Genomic DNA, 25,452 nt, shown 5'->3' with positions numbered 1-25,452 from the left:
AGGAACGCTTGCAACACCCGCAGTATCACTCGCGCGTTGCCGACCCTGCATAAACCTTTTTATACCCCTTGTGTGTTGCTATACCTGTCTGCTTCATCCAACACGAGCACCTCGATAGAGTGGAGACTGAACGACGGCGTGTTCCGGATGTGGTCGATGAGGCGGCCTGGCGTCGCGATCACCACGTCGGGGTTGCGTCGGAGCACAGTTTCCTGTCATATAGTAAAGGGCGTTACAAAATACCTGTAAAGCTGAAAGGGGTTTAAATGGTCCCTTATTCCCTTATAGGGTTAAAGAGTCCATTAACTATAATATATGAAAACCATATGTCACTATATGTCGCTGCACCAAAAAAAAAACATTAATTTCTTTATTGATGTAAACTCTATTTCAATAAAATTAGAGTAACCCTCTGTTAAATAACCTACGCTGCTAACTCCGGTTGTATGACAAGACAGCTTACTTTTTGATAATGGTTTTGGCTGTAATAATTTTAATTTTTCGGGTTATGTTATTTTGTAATATTTTGTATAAATAATATGACAAGTATCTTGGAAAGGAGATGATAGTATGCAAAAAATAAAAAAAACAAGACGCTTAGATGTCAGCGAGACACGCTAATCATATCATAGAATCCATAAAAAACTAAATTTTATTTTACTCACGAGGAACATTTTTCAATCGCCATAGTAAGATCTATTCGCTGAGAATTTTATATATTATGATAACGCGAGATTAGCGACTGTCGCTTATTTATCGCAAAATTATTATTACTATAATTATATATATAAGGGTTCGCATTTCTAATGAGCTAATAACGCATGGTCTTATCGTCTTATCTCTTTTTTAGACAGATTTCCTTTTGTTTTTCATTTTTTGTTCCCTTGTAGTACGCACTACAAGGAACTTAGGAACAAAAATTACCTGGTATTTTACGTCAAGTCCGCCGACAGAAAGTCCAACGGTGACTGAAGTGAATTGAGACAGCTGTCGCGTCACTGCGTGTACCTAGAAGAAACAGCTAAGTAAAAATAAGGAATAGAACTGCAGAGCACAGGCCTACAGCCAGAGCTAGATTACCTACCCGTTAAATATAATAATGTGTCTGGGCAAAGCAGCATTTAATCTGGTTTTCTATGGCTTCCCATGACGCAGACATAGTCTTTGTCTGTACTTGTCAAATTTTTTCTTGTATTTGGTGTACTAAAGCCTCGTTAAAATATCAAAAAAAAGGTAATAAAAACTATTTTTTTTCCTAACGTCGCGTCTTGGACTTATTGTTTTAAGAGTATGGTGTCATCTACTCTCTCGTATTGCATGATTAACGTAGCCCAGGTAGTATTAATAAGAAAACTCTCCGTTACTTTACCTGAGCACCCAACTCTCTGGTGGGGACGAGCACCAGCACCCTAGTAACGCGGTCTCCCCGTGGTCTTGTACAGGAGCCTCTCCAATATCGGCAGCATGTAGGCAGCGGTCTTGCCCGTGCCTGTGGCCGCGCAAGCGCAAATGTCCTTGCCTGTAGAACAAGTAGACTTACGTCTTCAGCGGTAGTGGTAGGTTGTTCACAATCATATTTTACCAAATAGCGGTAGCGAGCGCCAGGGCTACTACGAAATTCGAAGTACGTATCGTACCCTCCCTCTCACTCTCGTATTAAATAATATCAGCGTCAGCGGGAGGGCACGATACGAAATTCGAAATTTGCACTTCATGGTATTTCTCATTCGTAATATCTCATAGAACCGAAATGCTAGTACTTGGTTGTAGTATAGACTAAACGAATTTCTATTAATAGTCTGCTAAAGGCTGAGTTACGAAACTTTGTCTGCGAAACAATACATCTACGAACAAATTCATCGGCGAACCGTTAATCGGCGAAACGTTGAGCGCCAATCAATAATCTGCGTAAAAATTGTCGGCGAATCATTAGATAATCAATCAAAAAGAGTTCATAAAAAAATATTTCCACTGGATCGGTTCAAATCCAAAATTATCATTAATTTTAATCCTGTGTAATTTTTAGGAATTTTAACGATATCACGGAATTTCAATACAACTGCTAGAACTGATGGTTTACGCGTAAGCAGCCGCGGTTAGTGGATAGTATTTGATAAAGCTTTCATACCCAACAAAGCCACGGGCACAGTGGCAGCCTGGATCGGAGTAGGGTGCACATAGTTCAGTATTCCGATAGCCTTGAGCAGCGGCCGGGACAGGTTCATCATGTAGAACGAAGCCTGGTCATCGTAGGGGGGAGGCTCTTCAAAGAAATCAGAGTCGTACTCTATCCGGGCGCCTTCTTGAATGTCATCTTCTTTTATTTCCTGTACGATTACATCATTTGCAAAAGTTACTTTAAAAAAAATTCAAAGCTAGCAAATGTTTTGTCAGAATTATAAAAAGAAAGGTGAAATTAATATTTTTTTCTGAGAATGTTAGTTTCTCGTTTAATTCGAATGACATCAATTAACAAAAAAAAACGCCCAAGTGCGAGTCGGACTCGCGCATGAAGGGTTAGCAAAAACAGCAAAAAAAACATGTTTGTTGTATGGGAGTCCCCTTAAATATTTATTTTATTCTGTTTTTAGTGTTTGTTGTTATAGCAGCCACAGTTATACATCAATAATCTGTGAAAATTGCAACTGTCGAACTATCAATCACAGTTCATGAGATACAGCCTGGTGACAGACCGCAAAGTCTTAGTAATAGAGTTTTTGGTTTTTACCTTTTGGGTATGGAACCCTAAAAACAGACCACAAAAGAAAATGTATTTAGAACTGCATGAAAGGTAAACAATGTGTTAAAAATTAAATAAATAATGTAGATTCACTTAAACAAATGGGAACCAAGTGAAATAAATTAAAACTACCATTTTTTATACAATAGGGATGTTGACACCACCAATCAATTGACATACTTTTTATGAGCTGTCAAAACACAATTCTCCCATAGAGTTTGAATGGTAATAGCAACTTATGACGTCACTTGTTTGTACACTCAATCAACTAACTATTTATTTGTTTTAAAGCAACAATAAATCTAATTTTTCAGTTAATCGAAAATTAATCTGGTTTTCAGGGCTAAAATAAAGTGTTTTTTACTGGAGTTGTGTCTTCGATTTTTTTTAATGGTGTCATCATCCCTATTGCAAAATATAGGTAAGATAAGGAACCAAACAAAACTATACCTGCTTCAGCTTTTTCTTTTTGCTGAGCTTCTTTTCCTTTGTTTTGATTTCATCTTTCCGGAGTTCATCATCTGATATCTGTAGTTCATCCACATCACCATCTAGAGATTAACAATATTATATATATGTGTGTGTGTAAACCCTTTATTGTACAAAAACAAATGAGCAACCATTGAGATGCATACACAAAGGCAAACTAATCAATCTTTGAGTGGCTATATAATATAGTATAAATAAATTATCCATATTATTATTATGCTTTATTGAATACTACAAATTAATATTGTAAAATGTAACAAATAATAAAAATTAAAAAAATCAAAGGTGGAAGGTGGTCCTATCCTATAAAGACAGTTGAATATGGTGCAAATTAAAAAATTGGTTTTTTTGTAATTTTTTTTTTGGTAGTACCTATAGGTAGTGAAGTGAGATAGAAGAGGCAAAAGTTACAATTTGTAAGATTTCTTCATTTTTAAAGAGCCATTGAAAATGTTAGTTTCAGTAATATGGTATTGATTAATAGACATGGTAGGGATTGATTCAACTATTTAAATTTTTCATAAATAAAATAATGTAATCAAGAACTGACAGTTTACAATGAATGAGCTACAGGTTACCAACCCCTAGTACCAACCTATAGCGTTTTTTCACAGGCATACTGTTAAAAAGGTGTTTGGATAGAAACCGTAGTTGATGTATGGTACCATAAGACAACCTCTCTCTAAATTTGTTAAAGAGGTTGAACAACAAGTTGTAGTCGTACCTTTGCTATCAGCATCTGAGTCTGTGTCAATATTGCCAGCTGAACCACTGACTTTGGCCTGTGCTCTGCGCCTCTCTATTTTCTCGTCTATGGTCCTCTTTACATTTCTACGTACATACTTCTGAAGATCATCCCATGTATTCTAAAAGAACAAAAAAACTAACATGTGGCTGGGTAGCTAGGTATTTGAAATTATAACATCATACTTTATATATTTTTGAATTTAACGAATAAAAATAAAACGTTAAATACCTTATTGTATTCTTCAACTGACGAAACAAATTGAAACTTCGGATTAAAGTCAGCTTTCTTCTTCACCTTTTGCTTTGATGGTTGGTACTAGAATTAAAACACATAGATATAGGATTTGTTTACAAAAAATAAACATCTTTAATTATCTTTTAGATAGAAAAATAAATAACACGCCGTACTTCTACTTCCACATCGGATTCTTCCGAAAAATCTTCCACTTCTTCGCCATCATTTATGGTTTTGATAAACCCTGGAAATCCGGGAACCTCCATTGCAAATAATATTAAAATTAAACCAGCATTATCATAAAACTGATTTTATGGTAAATAATTTTAACAAACCCAAGTTTTTTAGAGGTTATCTATCAAACTCACATGTCGCGACGTTCCTTTACGCATAGTTTGACAAGCAAGATTTTCTTTCTTTGCCTACTCTTTGCCCTTAGTTTGAAATGATGTCTGCGTACTTTGGTTCGTAATTCGTTTAGAAATAAAGATCCCAACAAGAAACTTGTAAAAAATATTCGAATCGATTGAGATGATTGGCCTTTAAAAACATAAATCTCAAAATGTGAATAAATAATAATCTTGATGTCGAGATGATTGGCCTTTAAAAAATAGTTACGAACATCTAACAATTTGAGAATTGTCTTTAAATTATTCAGGTCTATGAGATCGACGTAATAAAAAGAGTAGATTTGGCTCAAATATGACCTTTCATGGAATTCCACGTTCCATCATTTTTTTTTCGGTAAAAGTACTTAGTGGATACTACACTACTTTTTATAGGTAATTTTGTCTTTAAAATCTAGTTATCAACCCTACGAGTAGGTATCACTTCTAAATGAATGAAATTTAAATGTTATCATAATTATCCTTAGCTTATTAAATTTGCAGTTTCAGGCTTCCATTATAATAACCCACTGCTACCAGACAGGCGCGTGAAAATGCATCGAAAATGGTGCGGCAGTTTGTTTTGCGCTCGACTTGGCGGAGTCACTGCCATGCCTCCAGATAAATCGTACTTTTGCTATCGTTGAAAAAAGTACAGGCAGTGAAAAAGATAAATTAAACTGCATTTATAAGTAAGCCTTTCTTGTGTGAAGAAAAAAGAAAATTATTCTTTTAATATTAAAAAGTACCTAGAGGAAAAATACATAGTATCTTGATTTCTAAACTAAGCAATTTGGGTGCTGTCATGTCATGTCACCGAAAATGATATATATTATACTCTTTGGCCATCGCGGGTGATGTGTGCGTTGTATAGAAAATTAAATTATTACGTTGAAAATCATTAGTAATGGCAGACCTGCTACTAATTCATGATGATATTAAGCTGTAAGTAATATTCGAATTTACTTACATGTGTTACGAAACAACGTTACGTTAATAAAAATAAATAAATATTTACACATCTGTCACAAGATCTTGTTTTCGCTGAAACCATAAAAAATAGTCATCTTATATTATATATTTTGGCTATCTATTTGATAATTCCAGGCAATGAACATTACGCAGAGTAAAATGGAGCGGTTACAAGTATTATTTCAGTTTGTCAGTAGAGTTTTGGAAGTTTACATTGAAGCACAAATTTTATCATAATTTGTGCAAATTGGAGCTTAAATGTAAAACCTGACTCGTTAACTTGTTAATTCACTGTTGACCTTCATTTAACTACTATAATAAGTGTTTTCTCAGTCATTTTATGCTTCAATGGTTTTGTGATGGATGATCCTTGCCAATATACTTTTTAATTTTGTATTTACTTTGCCATCCTGTGCATTTTAAAACTATAAATGTGTATTTTTTTAAGAAGACAGATGACATATTACTAGATTACAGTATTCATGATAAGAATTAGAGATGGGCTGAACATGGGTTTCACCAAATACAAATATTTAGCATAATTGATTCCTAAAAAGAAACTAGAAATATGATTAATTTTTGTTGAAATGTTTAATCATGCAACTCTTGATTAAAACAAAAACTTGCTTAATTTCTCACAATAAAGACCTCATTGATTATATTAACATATTATTTTATTATAAATATCACTGTAGCTTAATCTCAAAACAGCTACATACTTATATTTTGTTTTTAATTAAGAACCATCTTTTTTTATCTGCTGTTATTGTAAATAAAGCTACGGTGGCAACAAAAATATAAAGCCTCACAGTAGCTCATAAAAATAGCACATTTAACACTCAACTCATGCATGGCTCAATGCAGTAAAAAGAAGAGTACCACTTTGCCAAATGTTCGGTGATTTAGCCGAATATTCGGTAAATCTGCCGATTATGCCGAATACCGAATATGAAACAAATATTTGGCCCATCCCTAATAAGAATACAAGTACGTTTTTGTCCCTGGTTTTGAAGGTTTTGTTCTTTTCAACCATTTAAATATTCTTTAGATACACAACATCAGACAAGTTCTACTTGGAGCCTACAATAAATCCCAGTGAAATTCTCGTCATTGATAGAGTGTCAGGATCAGCATCAGTTAAAGGTAATGTTTAATCTGTATACTTTTTGGCAGTACCTACACTTCATTCCACTTGTCCTGTCCTAAAAAAAAGGCAAATTTACACCCACATTATATGGGCATTAAAGGTTGCCTGGAAGAGATTGCTCTTAAGCGATAAGGCCGCCTATTGCTTACCTTGTAATTTTCTCTCTGTGTATCTGTTTTCTGTATCGCTTATTATTTCTGCTGTACAATAAAGAGTCATTGTATTGTATTATTATAACAGAAGCATTGTCTAACGCACTGATGCTTGCGATCGCATTCACTGTCTCTTTCTAACCTCATCTTATACCATGTGGCAGAAAGAAATGGTGAAAACAATTGTGATTCCAAGTATGTTAGAAAATAAGGCCTCTGCTTAAAGATAAATATGATTAGATCTTGACGAAATTTAAGTGTGTCTACTTTTAATAATATAATTATGCAATAAGAATCTTGTTGCCCTTGCTGTACAGTGGTTTTCTACTGTTTGCCACTTGTAGCAACAGTTTTAGTACCTTCTTGATTTCAAGCATTTTATGACAAAAATAAGATATTGACAAAGAAAGTGGCTCCCCTCATTTCATTTCTACTCCTTTAAATACTGTTTTCAATTCTTAACATATAAATATTACATATTGTGTTTTATCTTATCTGTGCTGAAGTAATTAAGGCTGTAATCTTTGACAAAATTTAATAAGAAATAAGTATTGCCCTCTGAGCAATATCTATACTATACAATTTCCATGATTGAGATTTAAAATACAATTTACCATGTTATGTGTCAAAGTCTAGTGCCAAATGGCATTGCATCCAGCGCCCTATTTATATTTCATCCAAATCTGTCCAGCCTTTTTAGTGTCAATGAGTGTTTGTTACGCATACACACGCACAGGGGCACAGTCACATTTATTTAATAAGATGCCCAAATATTTATCAGCAGACATTCAAAATGTTTAAGGAGTATGTAATTAACTGTATATTTTTTCAATGCTTGTTTTTATTTCATACTAAAATCCATGTATTTACTCTAGATTATGGCTCAGTGAAGATCCCAATCCCAGAGAGTGCATACAAACCTGTGTGTGGATTCCTCGGGTCCATCAAGCTCATATCGGGCTTGTACCTGGTGGTCGCCAAATACAGAATATTGGTAAGATAAATATTACCAAACCTTACTATGCTTTCCGGAGGCATCTTTACCTATCCAGGGACGGGCGAAGCCCCAAGGCCGCCGCACTTTCAATGAACCTGCGCCCGTGTTCCATTTTGACAGCGCGCTTGTTAGAGGGCGCTAAAGAAATGATTACATACGGGCGCTACATGGGCTAGAGACGCATCTTATGTTTTCCGTCTCAATGTTTACACTATCACAAACTTTATATGTTAGTATGTCTGGTGGTCAACAAACAACACATTCAGCAAGAACTATATTTTTCAGATTGGTAAATTAAATGGCCATGATGTTTACCAGCTGGCTGGCGCAGACATCATTCCATATGCGCGTTCAACTACACATCTCACTAACAAACAGGTGAGTGAAGTCCAGAGTCATATGTTTTATTTTCCACTTTTGTATCATGCCAGGTAAGTTAATTAAGAGGACATTTTTGTTGTAGAGTAAATCGTCAATTACTGGCCACCTTGTACTAAAAATGAATTCTAGACAATTCTAGTCACCTATAAAAAGAGTTAATTTTTAGTTTAAGGTGTCAATAATTACTGGCCACCTAATACTAAAATGAAATCTCGTTACTTATAAATAGAATTCATTTTTAGTATAAGGTGGTCAGTTATTGAAAGGTGGGCTGTAATTGACGATTTACCCTATATTTCCTGTTAGCGTAATCTTGCAATTACCCTGCCTAAACGGCAGACTGACCAGAAGCCAGTAAGCCGAGAGGTTATGACAAGGAAATGGCGATGGATTGGACACACGCTTCGAGGGTCGAATGATCACCTGTCCAAGCAGGGTCTCTGTTGGCAATCTACTGGCAGAAGACAGCCAGGACGTCCTCGGACCACGTGGAGGCGATCAGTTGAGAAGGAGGCTGGCTCAATTGGTCTCAGCTGGGAAGAGCTGGAAGAAGCCGCACAAGATCGAGCCAAATGGAAAACTCTTCTACGAGCCCTATGTCCCTAGTGAGGGATAACAGGATCACATCATCATCATCATCAAACGGCAGACTTACCTCACTGTTTGTTATTTATTTTTTACACTTGTTATCATCATCATCTGGAACACATCCGCTGCTGTTAAGCTATATCACGGTTGTGTCATGTTGGTTTCCTACCGTTTTTTTGGACACAGATAGAAGACAACACAACGTACGAGAAGATGGTGCGCGCGGCGCTCGACACGCCCGGGATGTACTTCTCTTACGGCTACGACATCACTCACACGCAGCAGCGGTTGCATTCCATCGGTGGTGATTTTCACGCGGTACGTACAGTTTTTATTTGATACCAGCTCCGTCCACGTACAACTCGTTTGTTTCTATCCCGCGGGAACTATGCAGTCGTCTGGGATAACAACTACTTTCCACAGCTGCGCTTTCCTGTATACCGAATTTTATCTGAATCCGTTGAGAGGTTCAGACGTGAAGAGGTGACAAACAGACTTACAAACTTTCGCATTTATAATATTTGTGGGTTACGATAAGAAATTACATTAAAATACGAGTAGCCATGCATTTAATATGAATTTTGTTATTTTTCTAACAATACGGTATTTGACAACTCCTGATTTTGCCATATCTTAATATTATTATGAAAATATAGATATACAGATAGTGTTTAGCGAAGAGTAAATTTAAATCGGTAGAAAATTCGATTTATAGTGATTTTTTGAAAAATGTATATACCTGTCTCTTTCTCAAACACTTTTCTCTATGCAGCAATGTCTTTCTCTGTCTAATCTTGAATTTCAAACCTTTATAACTTTGTTATTTGTAAAGGTAGCTAAAAATTGATTTTCTATTCGATAACAGGCATTGTGTAGTTTTAATTTATAAAACATATACAAAATAGTCAAATACCGTATTAGCAAAAGGGCTCTCTGCAGCCTGGGCCTAATTGCATAACAAAGTAGGTACAGTCACCATCACCAATATCTGACACAACAAGCGTGCATAAATATCTGATACGACTCTATTTCTAGGGCCGGAAGGACGTGCTAGATATTTTTGCACGCCCGCTGTGGCAGATATTAATGCTGGTGACTGTACATGTCTGCAGACGAATATAAATAGTAATAAAAAATCTTTGTTATGCAATCGGGCCCTGTTAGTAAAATACTGTTGATTTTGGTGACGCCCCGCGCAGATGTCGATAGCGAGCCGGGCCGACAACCGCTTCCTGTGGAACGGACACCTATTGCGGGACTACTCGCACTCCCAGTTCGCGCGCTTCGCTCTGCCCCTCATTCAAGGATGTATCCTTTTTAGTGACGGGCCGACAACGTCAACTAGACGGTAACGCCAATCCATTGGTTTCGGTTAAATTCGGGTGCAATCGGGAATGTTCGTTTCGGTACACTAGTCTCGTGATGTGATCGTGGTTTGAAAAGTTTGTTTTACAGCAGCCGACGTGTTTTAGATCACAGGAAAAGAACAAGACCACTAATTGTGGAAAAAAAAGTTTACATATGTAATATTTATTACTATTGGCTCTGTGCACGACATCAGCGCCACCTAGCGTCCGCAACTTTTTTGGCTCTGATGCTCTGACGTTTTGAAATTTCTTCGCGACACTGACAAAAATCAAACCTATAACGTATTAGTTTATAATATAAAATTACTGTGATACCGTGATTTGGGTGGACAAAAGGTTGTGAATTCATTTTTGGTCATTAAAATTAAATGAGGTAAGTAAAATTTATTCAAAAAGTGTGTTTTAGTTTCGTGTCAGGGTTTGTTTACTTCATGTTTAGTTGTACTTTTACTGTAAAACGAAAAGATAAAGCTATCTTAGTGGTTTCTTTGAATAATAGTAAAATTATATAATAGAACCAAAAACCGTTTCATAAGGAAAATTGTTGCTGGACATGTCCGAGATGTAGCGGAATTAAGAACAAAACAGGGACAGTGTTCAATAATTCAACCTCGCATCATAACACAAACATCTATTACTAAAATTAGGTAGTTAAAGTCTATACAAATTGCTTTGTTAATGACAGATTCATATGAGTATGACAGATGACAGAGCCAGAACTATTTCTACTTTTGGCCACCATGAGCGCTGCGATAGATTTCATCACCCCCACCTAGTACTTCGCAGCCTCCCAATATAGCTAGCGAGCGACGCACGGCTTCGCCGACCCGTGTAGTTTGTACGAAAGGGAAAAATGTGAAGTTTCTTGATTCTAGAACTTCTTTATTTTCAACGTTGCGCCTGTGCTGAGCTGGGCCGGGCGCTAGTGAATGATACAGGGTGAACATTTTGCATAGAACCTTAACCAGCGATCAGTCGTGGCGATCAATCGCGTGACGGTGAACGATCAGCAGCTGACGTGGGCGGTGGTGTCGCGGCGGAGCGTGGAGCGCGCCGGGACGAGGCTGTTCATGCGCGGCGTCGACCCCGAGGTAAACTCCTTCAACTAGAATCTAGTTACTAGATGGATCAATCAACATTTTCTTTTCTGTTATTCTGTGCCGTTGTCTGTGTGTTTCTTATGAAAACTGTTAAAATATGTCCATTAAATAATGGGCTTGCTACAACAAAAATGTACGCTCGATGAATTTTAACTACAAATAAGTTTTTGGTAAAATTTTCATTTTATACAAGCTTTTTCTGCCGACTGTACATTTTGTTGACTGTACTTGCATTGCCACCTAAACTACATTTGCATACCAAACTTCAAGTGGATGCCATTAACCGTTGAAGAATTCCGTCCTGCGGAGACGATCCTGGCCGGATTACCAAGATGTGACTACCAGATTATTACCAACAAGTCAATCCAACTACTGGAAGTTGGTCGAATTTAACTTGCAAGATTTGATTACAGACAGACAGATAGACAGACAGAGAACGGGTCAGGTGAAACTAAGTAAAAACATGTAAAAACTCCTGGTTTTGAACATTCGTCCAAAGAACGTAACCATGGCAACGAAGTACAAGAAAAAATTGATCCACTTAATTATAAATCAGCAGGATTCCCTATACGCATTTAAAAATGTTCCCAGGGTCAAGTAGCCAACTACGTGGAAACCGAGCAGATAATAGAGCGTGGCGGCGAGAAGTCCTCTTTTGTGCAGACGCGGGGCTCCATCCCCCTGTTCTGGTCGCAGTACCCCAACATTAAGTACAAGCCGGCCTGCACCCTGGCCCACGAGGACCATGTCACAGCATACACTAAGCATCTGAGGGATCAGCAGCAGCGGTACGGGAGCCAAGTGCTGGTCAATTTGGTGAGTGTTGGAACTGGTTTAGTATTTTCTTCAGGGTACAAGCGAACCTGTACTGTATCGTAGTTCGTGAGGACCATGTTACATAACACACTAAGCATCTGAGGGATCAGCAGCAGTATGGGAGTCAAGTGGTGGTCAATATGGTGGGTGTAGTCTAGAACCACTTTAGAAAATTCTCCAGGGTAGTGAGCCTGTACCCTGGTCCATGAGGACTATCTTACAGCGTACACTAAGCATCTGAGGGATCAACAGCAGCAGTATGGGAGCCAAGTGCTGGACAATCTGGTGAGTGTAGTCTGGAACCAGTCTAGTAACGTTCCCAAGGCGGTACCATGGCCGAATGAACGAATCCTTTGGGTGCCAGCAGCAGCAGGATGGGAGCCAAGTGAGTGTAGTCTGGAACCAGTCTAGTAACGTTCCCAGGCGGTACCATGGCCGAATGAACGAATCCTTTGGGTGCCAGCAGCAGCAGGATGGGAGCCAAGTGAGTGTAGTCTGGAACCAGTCTAGTAACGTTCCAAGGCGGTACCATGGCCGAATGAACGAATCCTTTGGGTGCCAGCAGCAGCAGGATGGGAGCCAAGTGAGTGTAGTCTGGAACCAGTCTAGTAACGTTCCCAAGGCGGTACCATGGCCGAATGAACGAATCCTTTGGGTGCCAGCAGCAGCAGGATGGGAGCCAAGTGAGTGTAGTCTGGAACCAGTCTAGTATCGTTCCCAAGGCGGTAGGTACCATGGCCGAATGAACGAATCCTTTGGGTGCCAGCAGCAGCAGGATGGGAGCCAAGTGCTGGTCAATCTGGTGAGTGCAATCTGGAACCAGTTCAATATTTTTTTCACGGTGCAACTGAACCCGTACCCTGGCCCATGAGGACCATGACACAGCATACATCAAACATCTGAGGGACCAGCTATAGCGGTATGGGAGACAAGTGCTGGTCAATTTGGTGAGTGCAGTCTGGAACCAGTTTAATATCTCGTCTGGGGACAGTCGTCTGCATTAATATCCGCTACATCGGAGCGCGCAAAAATATCCAACACGTCCTACCAGCCCTGGAAATAGAGTTGTATTCGTATCAGATATTTAAAATTGCATCAGATATTGCATATAAAATATTGCTGCTGGTGTGGTGACTGTACCACCCTCACCTTTTTTGAACCCTTTTGCATAATATACAATGATACACCTTGTAGTTTAACTAAGTTACGTGTCAATAGATTGACCAGTGCGGCAAGGAAGAGGCGCTGGAGCGCGGCTTCCGGGCGGCGGTGGCGGCGGCCGCGCTGCCCGGCGTGCGCTACGAGCCGTTCGACTTCCACGCGGAGTGCCGCGGGATGCGCTACGACCGGCTCACTGTGCTCGTCGACAGGATAGCGCACGAACAGGTACCCACGGATACCAACACGCGTCTGTGTGTGCTGCGTGTGTGTGTGTGTGTAAAACGGCTGGACGGACACGCTGAGCGCCGCGGGGTGCTCACCGTGCTCGTCGATAGGATAGCGCACGAACAGGTACCGGGGAAAAGCAACTACAAGTGGGATGAGGTTTGACTTGCATTGGGCTGAAGGCGCCGTTTTATACCCGCCGTTTGTTGAGTGTTGTGTAAGTGTGGTTCTTATACCGGGGTCTCCTATTATTTTTCATCTCTCCTGTTCGGAAAGTTTAATTTTCATGGGTAGATAGCCGGGTGGAAAATTGCGTTTTCATCTCTAGGGTGGAAAGCAATTTTTTTTAAATTTTTTTCGATTAGCCACGGAGTCTCAGATATTTCAGTTACGTCAATGAAACTTTATTTTTTCACGTTTCGGCATGGCCATCTGTATGCACGTCGTGACCAAGGAGTTTATATGTATACAACACTGGAGGTTGAACGCCGAACATCCGTTTGAAACAAGAAATTTGATCTTCATTACGTCACGTACATATTCCATCTCTTTCTTTAGTTAGGTTAAGAAAGAGATTAAAGTCATTCGTGAAATGTGAAAGAAAGAGATGGATCATATAAATAAGTAATAAAGGTCAAACTTCTTCGTTAGGCGTTCAACCTCCAGTTTTGTATATATAAGCTCCTTGGTCGTGACCAACTCGATTTTTTTTATAGTCGGCTGTGGCAAGTGGCCAGGTCGAAAAGGTACCGTTGGAGGTTGGATATAAGTTAATTCAATTTATTATTATTCTCTTTTTTTTTGTAGTATTTTACTTTCCTCACAGTCGAAATGAAAAGTAGAGTGTCTAACTCGGGTGAAATTACCCATTTCCCCTCGAACTATTGGCGCTCGAACGAAGTGAGAATATCTCAGGTGAAATGGGTCACTTTTTACCCTTGGTTATCAATCTACTATTGTGAACAAGTATGATAATGTTTGTTCACATTTCTTCAGACTTTATGTGATAGACATCTATGATGCCATCTCTGTTTGTTTTGACCGAATAGACGGAGACGGCAACACATTTATCTGTCACACATGTACAGGCCATTGGACTTAGAAATATCTTGATCTGTAGATGTAAACACAACCGTGATCACGCTGACTTGTTTGTCCGCAGACGGAGTTCGGTTACTTCTTATCCCGCGGCGGCAGCGTCCTGCTCCGCCAGAGCGGCGTGTTCCGCACCAACTGCGTGGACTGTCTCGACCGCACCAACGTCGTGCAGAGCCTGCTGGCGCGCCGGCAGCTGGCGGCGGCGCTGCGGCTGCTGGCCGTCACGCCGCCCGAAGACACTGCGGAGCTGGACGCGCTGTTCAACGAGGTCAGCACCTTGACTATTAAGCAGGCCCTGAGTTCAATCTCCAGTCAGCCAGTTACAGCGCGCACGGTATCAACTTGCGGAATAGTCCAGCCGATCTTGACTGAAAACCTGAAAAAAAAAATGTCGCTGATTTTTATCTACGAGTATACTACCGTTAGTATCACGTTAGTACCATCGTGACTAAGATTATTTATCCGTTCGTATAGTGTGAAAAAGCTACCCAACAGACGTTTTTCTTCTTTGCCCATTCCATTTGTACTGATGGAAGGTGTTCTTGAAAGGCAGCAACGTACCGGAAGACGAAGCGTAGGTGCCCCACGAGCTGGACTGTTGAAGATTGTAGTCTGATGGAGCCAGCGACTTAGGACCTGCCTGCATGGCGGGACCTGCCCTTGTGGCGTTCTTTGGGAGAAGTGTGTCTAGCAGGACGTATTTCGGCTGACAATGATGGTATTGTTTCCCAGGTGTGGGCGGACCACGCAGACATGATATCCGTCCAGTATTCCGGCACCGGAGCCCTAAAGACGGACTTTACGCGCACCGGCAAGCGCACGCGGCTCGGTCTGCTGCGGGACGGCTATAACTCGATCACTAGATACTTCAAGAACAACTTCAGTGACGGGTTCAGACAGGTAAGTGTCGTGGGCGTACAGTCGAACAAATTGAATCATGACTCAGGGTGGAACCTTTGTGCTACTAATGTCATGTTGACATCCCATACTTTTGTCAAGGAAATCATAGTAGTACCTAGGAGCAGGGACAGCGGAGGGCAGCTGCCCCTACCCCTTGGGAATTGTATGCTTAACAACATTTATTTATTGTTTTTTTTTAAATCAACTGGTTGGCAGACGAGCAAGTGGGTCTCCTGGTGGTAAGAGATCACCACCGCCCATAAACATCTGCAACACCAGGGGGATTGCAGGTGCGTTGCCAACCTAGAGGCCTAAGATGGGATACATCAAGTGCCAGTAATTTCACCGGCTGTCTTACTCTGCACGCCGAAACACAACAGTGCAAGCACTGCTGCTTCACGGCAGGATTAGCGAACAAGATGGTGGTAGCAATCCGGGCGGACCTTGCACAAGGTCCTACCACCTGCAAATCTAATATATAACATTCTCGTTTTATTATATAAGTAATTAATTATTCTTGTAAAATATAAAAAATAGTAGTGTATATGTACAGGTTGATTCATAAGAGCTGGCACGAATGGATTGAATGAGTGAATGAAAGTATCTGTGTGTTACCTATTTGAATACACTTCACACAAATGTGAAAATGTGATGCATCTGTCATTTTCCTACAAAAATATCTAAGTGACATTATTCTCGTTCAATCTATCCGTGCCAGCACTAGTGAATCGATCTGTATTATGTGTTATGTGTGAACTTTTGAAATAAGTTTTTGTTAAAAATGACAGTTTTAATACAAGCTGTTTTTTGCCGACTGTTCTTTTGTTGACTGTACTTGCATTGTTATCTAAACTACATTTCCGTACTAAATTGCAAGTCGATGCCGTTATCCGTTGAGGAGTTTCGTCCTGCGGAGACAATCCTGGCTGGACTACCGGGATGTCAATACCAGATTATTGTATTGTCACGCAATTTACATACATAAGTATGCCAAATTTGAAGTCAATCCGACTACTGAAAGTTGGTCGAATTGAACTTGCAAGATTTGACTACATTCAGACAGACACAACGGGACAGGTGAAACTAAATAATAAAAAGCTTGTAATAAAAGGGATTGTTTTGCAGGATTCCATTGATTTGTTCCTGGGCAAGTACGTGATAGTGGAAGGCGAGGGAAACACTGCGCTCTGTCCTCTGAGGAGAGACCGCGGCTGGAAGTATATCGCTGTGAGTTGCCGCCGCTTGGGCTCCCTTTGCTTATCTTTACATCTATCTATACCTCTATTATTATAATACAAAACAAAGTCGTGTTAGTTACACAATTTAGAGCTCAAGAACCCTGGACCAATTTTTATGATTTTGTGTTTTTGGATTTGTCTTCGTCAGGGATAGTATAATAAGTAATAAAAACAAAGGAAAATTGACGAATAAATAAAATAAAAGAAAAAACATTTTCCCATACAAAATGTTCGTGGATTCCGTAACTGTCAAACATTTATGTTCATCCCGTCAATACGGTAAACTCTCCCCAAAAATTAAAGAACGTATTTAAATAAACTGGACCCGCTAGATGGCGCTGTTGTTGGTATGTTATCATAATTTGTGTTTTTTCGGGCAGGGGTCGGCCGGGTTTGCTAGTTTTATAATAAAAAGGGAAAATATAGGCGCACCGGACGGAATTCAAACACATCTTTTGCCTGATGCACGGACTGCATAACTTCAGCCACCCAAAAAATTTTGATTTCAAACTAGTCACCTAAAAATGATTATTATACATACGCCAATTGTGGCCTAAAAAATACCGCTCCAGTAAAGCAGAGCGGCGCAGTGGAAGCGTGCTGGGCCCATAACCTGATGAAATATGAGTAAAACAAATGGTTTTATAAATGCACAAACGATTTTATTTTAACACGCTGCGTTACATGACAGTTGCAAGAGAAAATGGCTGAACGACTATTTCCAACATAAAATAAAAAACAAAACTACCTATTACATTGACCTCTGCTAACAGTAAGCTTAGTGAATTTATTTTCTGTTAGATACTTTTTTTTTCTTTTTTTTTGAGGCTTAGACTATGCCAGCCTCATTGGAAGATTCAATAGTCAAATTCATCACAACAAGTTCTCTGCATTTGATAATTTAACAAAATAGATGTGCATGCATGAATACTAAGAATGTTTTTTTCACTATGTTATTTACGATATGTAATCGTACCATAAATAAATAAACCTTCCCACTCCCCCCTCAACGGGCCACTTAATATTTATAGGTATTTCGTTTTTTTTTAACATTAGTAATAAGGTAAACAATATTGACGATCGTTTTAACCTCGTAAGTCCTGACTTTTTTATCATACATAGTTCTACAGACCGAGGCGAGAAATCAAAGTTATGTGATTTTGGAAATTACTTACATAAATTTAAAGTCTACATTTCATTGAAAAAGTCGTACTCCAAGTACATTCGGTATTTATTCTTACAAATGATTTGTACATTGTGAAGTACACGGGGACTTACGAGGTTAAAAAAACAGTAACTATATTACATAATTTATTGAATCAGGCGTTACTTTGCTACTAAAAACTAAACGGGTGAGCAAAGAAATTCTTTTAGTCCAGTAACTATTACTTATAATACCAAAATAATGTAAATGATCCTTATACCTTGCTAATTTTGACGACCAGATGGCCTAGTGGTTAGAGAACCTGACTACGAAGCTTGAGGTCCCGGGTTCGATTCCCGTGTCGTGGCAGATATTCGTATGAAAAATACGAATGTTTGTTCTCGGGTCTTGGGTGTTTAATATGTATTTAAGTATGTATCTATATCTATATAATTACATTTATCCGTTGCTTAGTACCCATAACACAAGCTTTGCTAAGCTTACTTTGGGACTAGGTCAATTGGTGTGAATTGTCCCGTGATATTTATTTATTTATTTAATTGTTACATATTTGCTGTGACATATTTTTCAAAAGTTTTTTTCAATAAAATGACGTCAAGATCGCTTATCTTCTTTCTAATGCTAAAAAAATGGAGTATAGGAACGAGCCAAGCCCCACTGATTGTTGTAACGCAGTGGTTCTTGACCGGTGGTCCCTGGAAGAACTCGAAGTGGTCCACGAAGCCATCAATAACGAATTGGCAAAACGGCGCGCCAGTCAAGTAACGGTCGCAACCGTTTATTCATTTACAATTATACTTTTACCGTATATTACCTACCATCAAACAGTTGGTGGTGCATGACAAGACAGAAATCCTGTCAAATGGTCCCTGCTAATTAAAAGGTTAAGAACCGCTGTTGTAACGTGTCCAGTTCCCGTCGGTGCTGCTGGTGGCAATGTCAATGTTCTGCGCGACGGCCGCGCTGCCGGCCCGCTACACGAGCGACGTGCTCTTCTGTCTCATGTTCTGGGGCGCCTGCGTGGGCGCCACGCTCGCGTACATAGTCAAGTGAGTACATTGGGATATATAGTGTATTTAATAACCTAACAAACAAAAAGTTAGAAAACCCCCGACTTTGTGTGAAGTTCCCAATCACTGGGCCCGCATTGGAACTATAGCCCAAACTGTCTCATTCTGAGAAAGTGGCCTGTGCCCAGCAGTAGGACGTACATATATAAGCTGGGATGATGATGATAATTATAAAATAATTAATAATGATTTATTGTACAAATCAACTTGAAACAAAGTACAATGCTCAATAAGTATGGAATGTTTGTACAGAGAAGTCCCGAGAATAGTCAAATATTCTGACCCCCAAACTGGTTACGACCTGTGTCTTGGGTTGGGGGCCTGAGTTTGAGTACTCCGGCTTCGGCGATCTTTGTACAAAAAATTAAAATGTGTACTGAAATATGTTATTTCTAGAAACGGCAAAGACTTCGTGGACTGGCCGCGCCTGGACGCCGGCGGTCTGGCCGCGCTCCGAGCCCAGCCGCAGTTATGATCGACGATTCGCCGTTCGTAGTCCTCGTCGTTTAGCCACACGCCACAGCCACACGCCACAGAAACGCGCCACAGCCACACGCCAAGCCGCGGCGTAGCCACAGTGAGCTGCAGGCCGACTAACCAATACCTTTGGTGTTTCAACCTCTTAATTTAACAAATAGAAAAAATATAATCCCATTGGCTTCGATGAAAGCGTTACAAAAAGTATACATTTCAACTAGTTTGCTAATTTCTTTCGGAACTCGAAACAAAAAATCGGTTGATGATTAACGATACCGGTTCTGGTGCGAGGTCACATGTTGATCGTCCCATGTCTTCCTTTTTCTCTCGCGCCTTAATTGGGTTCTCAATTTAGTGTACGCCTTCTCACTAACATCCTATTCTAGAGATATTACAAAGGTTTATACGGTTGAAACGCCAAAGCAATCATCCGAATACTGGTTTCCTAACGTTTATAATAATATGAAATGCAACTTCAACTCAAGTCTAAGCTTTATGTACAAATTCACTGAAGTATCTTCCAAATTATTGAACTGATTTTAATTATTATCATTCCATAATTGTTGAGTCCAGTTGTCTTACTGTTGAATGTGAAATGTGTATTTATTAGTAAAAATATTTTAGCTTTTTCAAGTGTAATTATTAAGTGGCAACTCTGCTGTGTACTAAATATTTTACTACAAAATAAAAATAGGTCCAGTTATCATTGTATCCTAAAACCAACGGCAAAACTAAGACCACTGTTGTAGCAGCTCGTAATCTATTAGATTAAGCAATTTTGACCATAACAAAATAATTATTCTTTTTCGAAATATTGCCATTTTTTTTATTATTAAAAAAATCAACCAACATTTTTATCAAAGTATATATACACCTCGAAAATTACGAAACTGTCATTGAGGTAAAACTTGCGCTGCTATTATCCTTGCTCAGCTTTAGTAGCATTCTGTATTCTGAAATTTTATTACTATTATGAGATGACTACGCTGAGGGCCTACTCCGAAATTCGGAAATCGAAGTTTGTATCGTACCATCCCTCTCACAATTATAAGTATCAGAAGGACGGAACGACACGAACTTCGATTTTCGAATTTCGTAGTAGCTCCGCTGCACTCCGGTATATTGCGACTACGTACTTACGTGTTTTATATTCTGGCAATTATTTGTCAGCTCTTTTTTTTCTTTCATTCACATCATGCTATGGGGGCATTGCCATTCAGCTCAGCGATGCCATTTTTGCGGTATTGTTGCCACATTCGATTTATTCAAATCTTTGTACTAAAGCAGGGTCTCCAGTAGCCATATAAACGAGTTTTGCGAACGAAAAAGGTTGCTAATTGAGCAATTGTTTAACTAAAACGCGCTGGAGGCAAGCAAGTTATGTTTTTCTTTTTAATTATTCCCGTATTTTTTTTTAATGAGGAAGATGAGGAACATGTAGATTAATATAACCAGTGAGCAAATATATGTAGCAAAATGATCAAGAAAAATATAAAGCCTTTTTCGAAAATGTTCGCATTTTCAAGGATTTAAGTTCTGAAGACCCTGCTTTACCTACTATTTAATGTTAAAAACCTCGTTCTTTACACGTTCAAATGTTTATAATGAATGGAAATATTGTAAAGAATGTATCTTACGAATCACCTATTTATTAAACTAAGTATTTAAATTTTTATATTTGCCGATGATTTGGGGTAACAGTGACCAGGCACCAGGTGTTTCGTTATTTATTGTTTTTTACTGAACTGCATACGCACGCAGTAATTTCAAATACCATTTTTTATGGTTGCAATGAAACTGACGGCAATTTAATGCTGTCAAATTAAAGCCAACAATTAAAGTAGCGGCTTAGCCGCATATAATTTAAAAAAAATCTTATGACGTATTTTTTTTATAATGAAACACTTGTGATGGCATGGTGTGGGGTGAGGCTAGAGGGGCGCGACGGCGTTTTGTTATTGCTCCGATTGTATGAATAATATTGTTAAATACTGCTTTGTACATTTGTTTCACTTCTTCCAAGTTTACTTTGAACTGAGCCAAATTGATAAAACTGTGAAACAATATTTTCTTATATAGTACGAACGTTTGGAATTTCAAGAGATGGCAGCGCCTGCTTCTCATTCTGCCAAGACAGACAATGTGGACATTGGCTGTGGGAAGTGTTTAGTTGTGTGCGTGTTCTGCGTGACGGTTTCGTTTTGATATTAGTTCAGGGGAACGTTACAAATTTTAGTTAAAAAGGCTAAGGCAACACCAGAAGCCCAAGTCCAACTGAATTGTGAACTGAACTAGAATTGTGCTATACCCTTCTCGCTCGCCACGTAAAGTGGCAAAAAAAAGTTCAAAGATATCCTAAAAGACTGCAATAAAATGTTTATTTAACAATATTATTCAACAACGGTGTTTGATAGTACCTAATTATACTGTTTTTTTTTCACCATCTAGTGATTATTTAACTTAATTAAATAATTTTAGGTCGTAATTTTATGGAAAAGGATATAAATAAATATTTAATTAATTAAAGTGTTTCAATCGTAGAGGTGTTGTTATTTTGTTCCGTCTCTAGGCAAACTAATTTTCTCAGTTGTCTCAGGTTGTCTTTTATCAGACTACAGAAAAGAAATCATTGTGTTCCGCAGAACAAGTTCCACTATTGTTTGATGAATGGGGTGTCATTCGATTTGTTATTTTTTTTATTATTTATTACTGATCTGGTTTTCATTTTATACAAATAAAAGGTTGTGGTACAGTCGAGTTCGCAACCGTCTAACCAAACATTTTTTGAAAAATGTCTGAACACGCTTCTACGCCGTTAACATTAACAATAAGAGTCATGTTCACATATTTTTGATAAAATGTTTGCTCAGAAGTTTATGAACTCGACTGTACAGTTTGGCTAGCGAGCCTTGGGTAAATGTACGTCAAACAGAATTATATCGTTAAAAAATGTCATCCAATAATATCTCGTTCTTCGTCGTTCATATTGTATTCGTGCGAAAGTTAATAACGTAGCTTTACATTTGTCGCAATTTGGTCGCAATACAAATTTCGATTGTTTACCGGACAGATTTTTAAGGTAGCCAGAATGAGCTTTGCTATGGCTTTACATTGCTGGGGCCAGAGGCCGTATTGCCCACGTATGGCCCAACTTTTCTGACGCTCTCGATCGCAATCAAATGACAGTTTTTGTATGCGATCGTGAGTGCCAGAAACGTGAGGCAATACGGCCTCGGGACTCGTTGGCCTAACTACATATAAAAACTAAACCAACAACGATTTTTAGCACAGGCCTTATTCGGTGTGGCTGTGTGAGCTAGATTCCTTTGCCTGCCGTTTGAACTCGTAAAAAAAATAGCAAACTGACACTGACATTTCCAGTTTGACAAGTCAACTAAAATCATTCGGCTGGCTGGCTGACTGGGAACAGTGGACAAAAGTCGTGATATCGTCGCGAATTATCAGTTTAGCGCAATAACTCCTTTGGCTCAGTGAATTATTCAATTAAATTATAATAAATATACCTTAGGGTATATCTTCTTATTTGTATTAGTGTAGTTTTAAGACACAATGACGTGAACAGTTTTTTTTACCGTGAGGCGCCAGAATGTCTGATGAACCTGAGGCTAGGATGTGGGACGAAGGCAGCTCCCGATACGATTCGGGAGGGCATGAAGTGTATTTTGAATCGGCTTTTGCCTCTTCCGAGCATCTCGATAGAGCACCCTTGCTGTCCGAGGTAAGTCTATTCCATTTTTATAAGACCTAATTGAAAACAAGTATTTTTGTAACATATTTATTTTTGCTTCCTTCTTCTGAAAGCCACTGGGCTTTTGTAATGAATTTTTAATTATTTATATGCCTTTATTAAATAAAAGTATCTAAATTATTTGTGCAGCTATTGTTATTTCTAATTGAACTTATTTATTAAATAAAATTGGACTTCCTATAGCTTAAGGTTCATTTGAGTATTCAGTTTAGATAATAATGTTAGAAGTTATCAGTAAATTATTGAATTTATCTGGATTGTACTTAAATTAAAGTTTCCCTTGAGATAAACACAATCAATATTTTTATTTATGATTGATTACTGATTAAGTATAATATTCTTATCCTAATATAAACATAGTCCGGTTATAAATTTAGGCTCTATTACAACACTATCAAGATAAAAAGATTTCTGTTGATTATAGAAATACCTATTTTTATGTAGAGTTATGGTTTCAATTAACTTGAAACTTATGAGAAGTAATTATTCAATGTTCACTATTTTCCCTCATAACTAATATTTTGGGATTTAATCACAACTACATTCAATTTTTTACGACCTTATTTGACAATTTATTTGATGACCGGATGGCTAAGTGGTTAGAGAACCTGACTACGATGCTTGAGGTCCCGGGTTTGATTCCCCGCCAGGGCAGATATTTGTATGGATAATACTAATCTTTGTTCTTGGGTCTTGGATGTTTAATATGTATTTAAGTATGTATTTATCTATTTAAATATGTTTATCCATTGTGTTGCCTATGTATCCATAGTACAAGCTATTAGCTATTACCTTGATATTTCTACTTTATCCTTGTAAGTCCTGACTTTTTTTATCATACATTCTACAGACCGAGGCGAGAATTCTAAGTTTCATGGTTAAATTTTTTTAAATTACATAAATTAAAAGTTCATATTTCATTGAAAAATTTGGACTCCACCAAGTACATTCGGCAGTTATTCTTACAATTGATTTGTACTTTGTGAAGTACACAGGGACTTAAAATAGATAGTAGCCCTGATTAAGTCCCGAAATGCAATATTAATTACAAATAGTGATCGTTATCAACATGCAATTTTGTGGCAAAGTATAGTTGACAAAAAAACAAATACACAAGTATTTTAAACTTTACATATTATAATTCACAAATTATACTGAATAAATGATTAAAATTTGTTCAATAGATTTGGCTGTCAGTCGTTCATGTTGATTAGAAAAAAACTATTTTAAATAACTAAATGACCTTTCTACTTTAACGGTTGTCACAGGAAGGTAATTTAAGTATTTTAAATATTGCACACAGTTTTTATTGACGCCCTCCGGCTTATCCACCTATTTGCCTTCTATCAGCTGCTACACGACTTTTTCAGTTCTGTAACCAAGGGTTTTCTTCAGAACATTTTTTAGTTTAAAATAAACTTATTTATATTGTCTTTTTTCCTTTTAAAATTGACATTAATCTTTTTTTTTGGTCGCTAAGACTTAAGCTAAAGTCGTCACTTCTAGCAAAAAAAAGTCCCTAATTTGGCAATACTGCTTGGATACTTACTACTGGCGAACCGTCTCCGGGGAGCGGCTCTGAAATTGGTATCATGCTATCCTTCTTCCTCTCTTAATAAATGCTATTAGCGTGAGTGGGACGGCACATATTCGATCCTATCTGATGTGATTGAACGAAAGTGAAGTGAGTGCTCAATTGCCGATCGCGAGTCGCTCGATCCCATATGTTGGTCGGAGTTAGTAACTCCTCGGAGTCGATAAGATTTTAAAGGAGTCTTTTGAATCTTCAGATCCGGATTTACCCATCTCTACCCGAACGAAAATACGGTTTTGGTTTTGGTGAGTGTCGGCGGTAAATTGAAGAAGAGCAAAAAATCTGCCGAAACTAAGATCGGTACCGAAAGCAGCCGAGCCGTTATTGTTTTTTTAATTGAAAGCAGGTTTTCTAGCGATGGTTCTTAGACATGTTTTATCAAAATCGGTTCAGTCGTTTTTGAGATATTAAACTTTAAAGTGACAAAGTCGGGGGTTTTCCAAATTTTTGTTGGTTAGGTACTTACACTTCTAGCGCAATTTGCAAGCTAATTTTAAACTTATAATAATGAATTTAGTTGCAACCAAGCGAGGAAGTGTTTTTATGGTGTTTAATGTTTGTTCACGCAAGTTACTTTATCAGGCTCCACCAATTTAGACTTTAGACATGCTTCTCAAATCTATTATGTAATGTTGTAT

At 38.4% G+C, this 25,452-nt stretch overlaps 2 protein-coding genes and 1 long non-coding RNA gene across 3 annotated transcripts in view; 2 read left to right on the top strand and 1 right to left on the bottom strand.

The window, feature by feature from the left end:
• Nucleotides 1–65: 65 nt before the first annotated feature.
• On the bottom strand, nucleotides 66–1,428 carry LOC141441443 (uncharacterized). Its single transcript, XR_012452798.1, has 3 exons — nucleotides 1,370–1,428; nucleotides 925–1,008; nucleotides 66–212 (listed from the first exon to the last, which is right to left on the bottom strand). It is a non-coding gene; the product is annotated as an uncharacterized lncRNA (long non-coding RNA).
• A 3,996-nt stretch (nucleotides 1,429–5,424) lies between these two features.
• Sac1 (phosphatidylinositol-3-phosphatase SAC1) lies at nucleotides 5,425–21,977 on the top strand. The gene is made up of 14 exons (XM_074106681.1): nucleotides 5,425–5,542; nucleotides 6,618–6,712; nucleotides 7,744–7,862; nucleotides 8,151–8,243; nucleotides 9,021–9,152; nucleotides 10,034–10,142; nucleotides 11,177–11,292; nucleotides 11,893–12,117; nucleotides 13,336–13,503; nucleotides 14,666–14,869; nucleotides 15,334–15,501; nucleotides 16,627–16,728; nucleotides 18,817–18,953; nucleotides 19,371–21,977. Exons 1-14 carry the CDS (start codon nucleotides 5,505–5,507, stop codon nucleotides 19,447–19,449), a joined length of 1,785 nt encoding a protein of 594 aa, XP_073962782.1. The 5' UTR covers nucleotides 5,425–5,504; the 3' UTR covers nucleotides 19,450–21,977.
• An 883-nt stretch (nucleotides 21,978–22,860) lies between these two features.
• Nucleotides 22,861–25,452, top strand: part of LOC141441809 (proton-coupled zinc antiporter SLC30A2-like) — a 30,479-nt gene continuing 27,887 nt past the window's right edge. The window contains exon 1 of the mRNA XM_074106680.1: nucleotides 22,861–23,190. Within this exon, the coding sequence (XP_073962781.1) occupies nucleotides 23,059–23,190 (132 nt within the window). The 5' untranslated portion in view covers nucleotides 22,861–23,058. The remainder of the gene's footprint in view (nucleotides 23,191–25,452) is intronic.

The sequence above is a fragment of the Choristoneura fumiferana genome, chromosome 24 (genome assembly GCF_025370935.1).
Source record: "Choristoneura fumiferana chromosome 24, NRCan_CFum_1, whole genome shotgun sequence".
Lineage (NCBI taxonomy): Eukaryota > Metazoa > Arthropoda > Insecta > Lepidoptera > Tortricidae > Choristoneura > Choristoneura fumiferana.
This window is presented reverse-complemented; position numbering and strand designations above follow the sequence as displayed.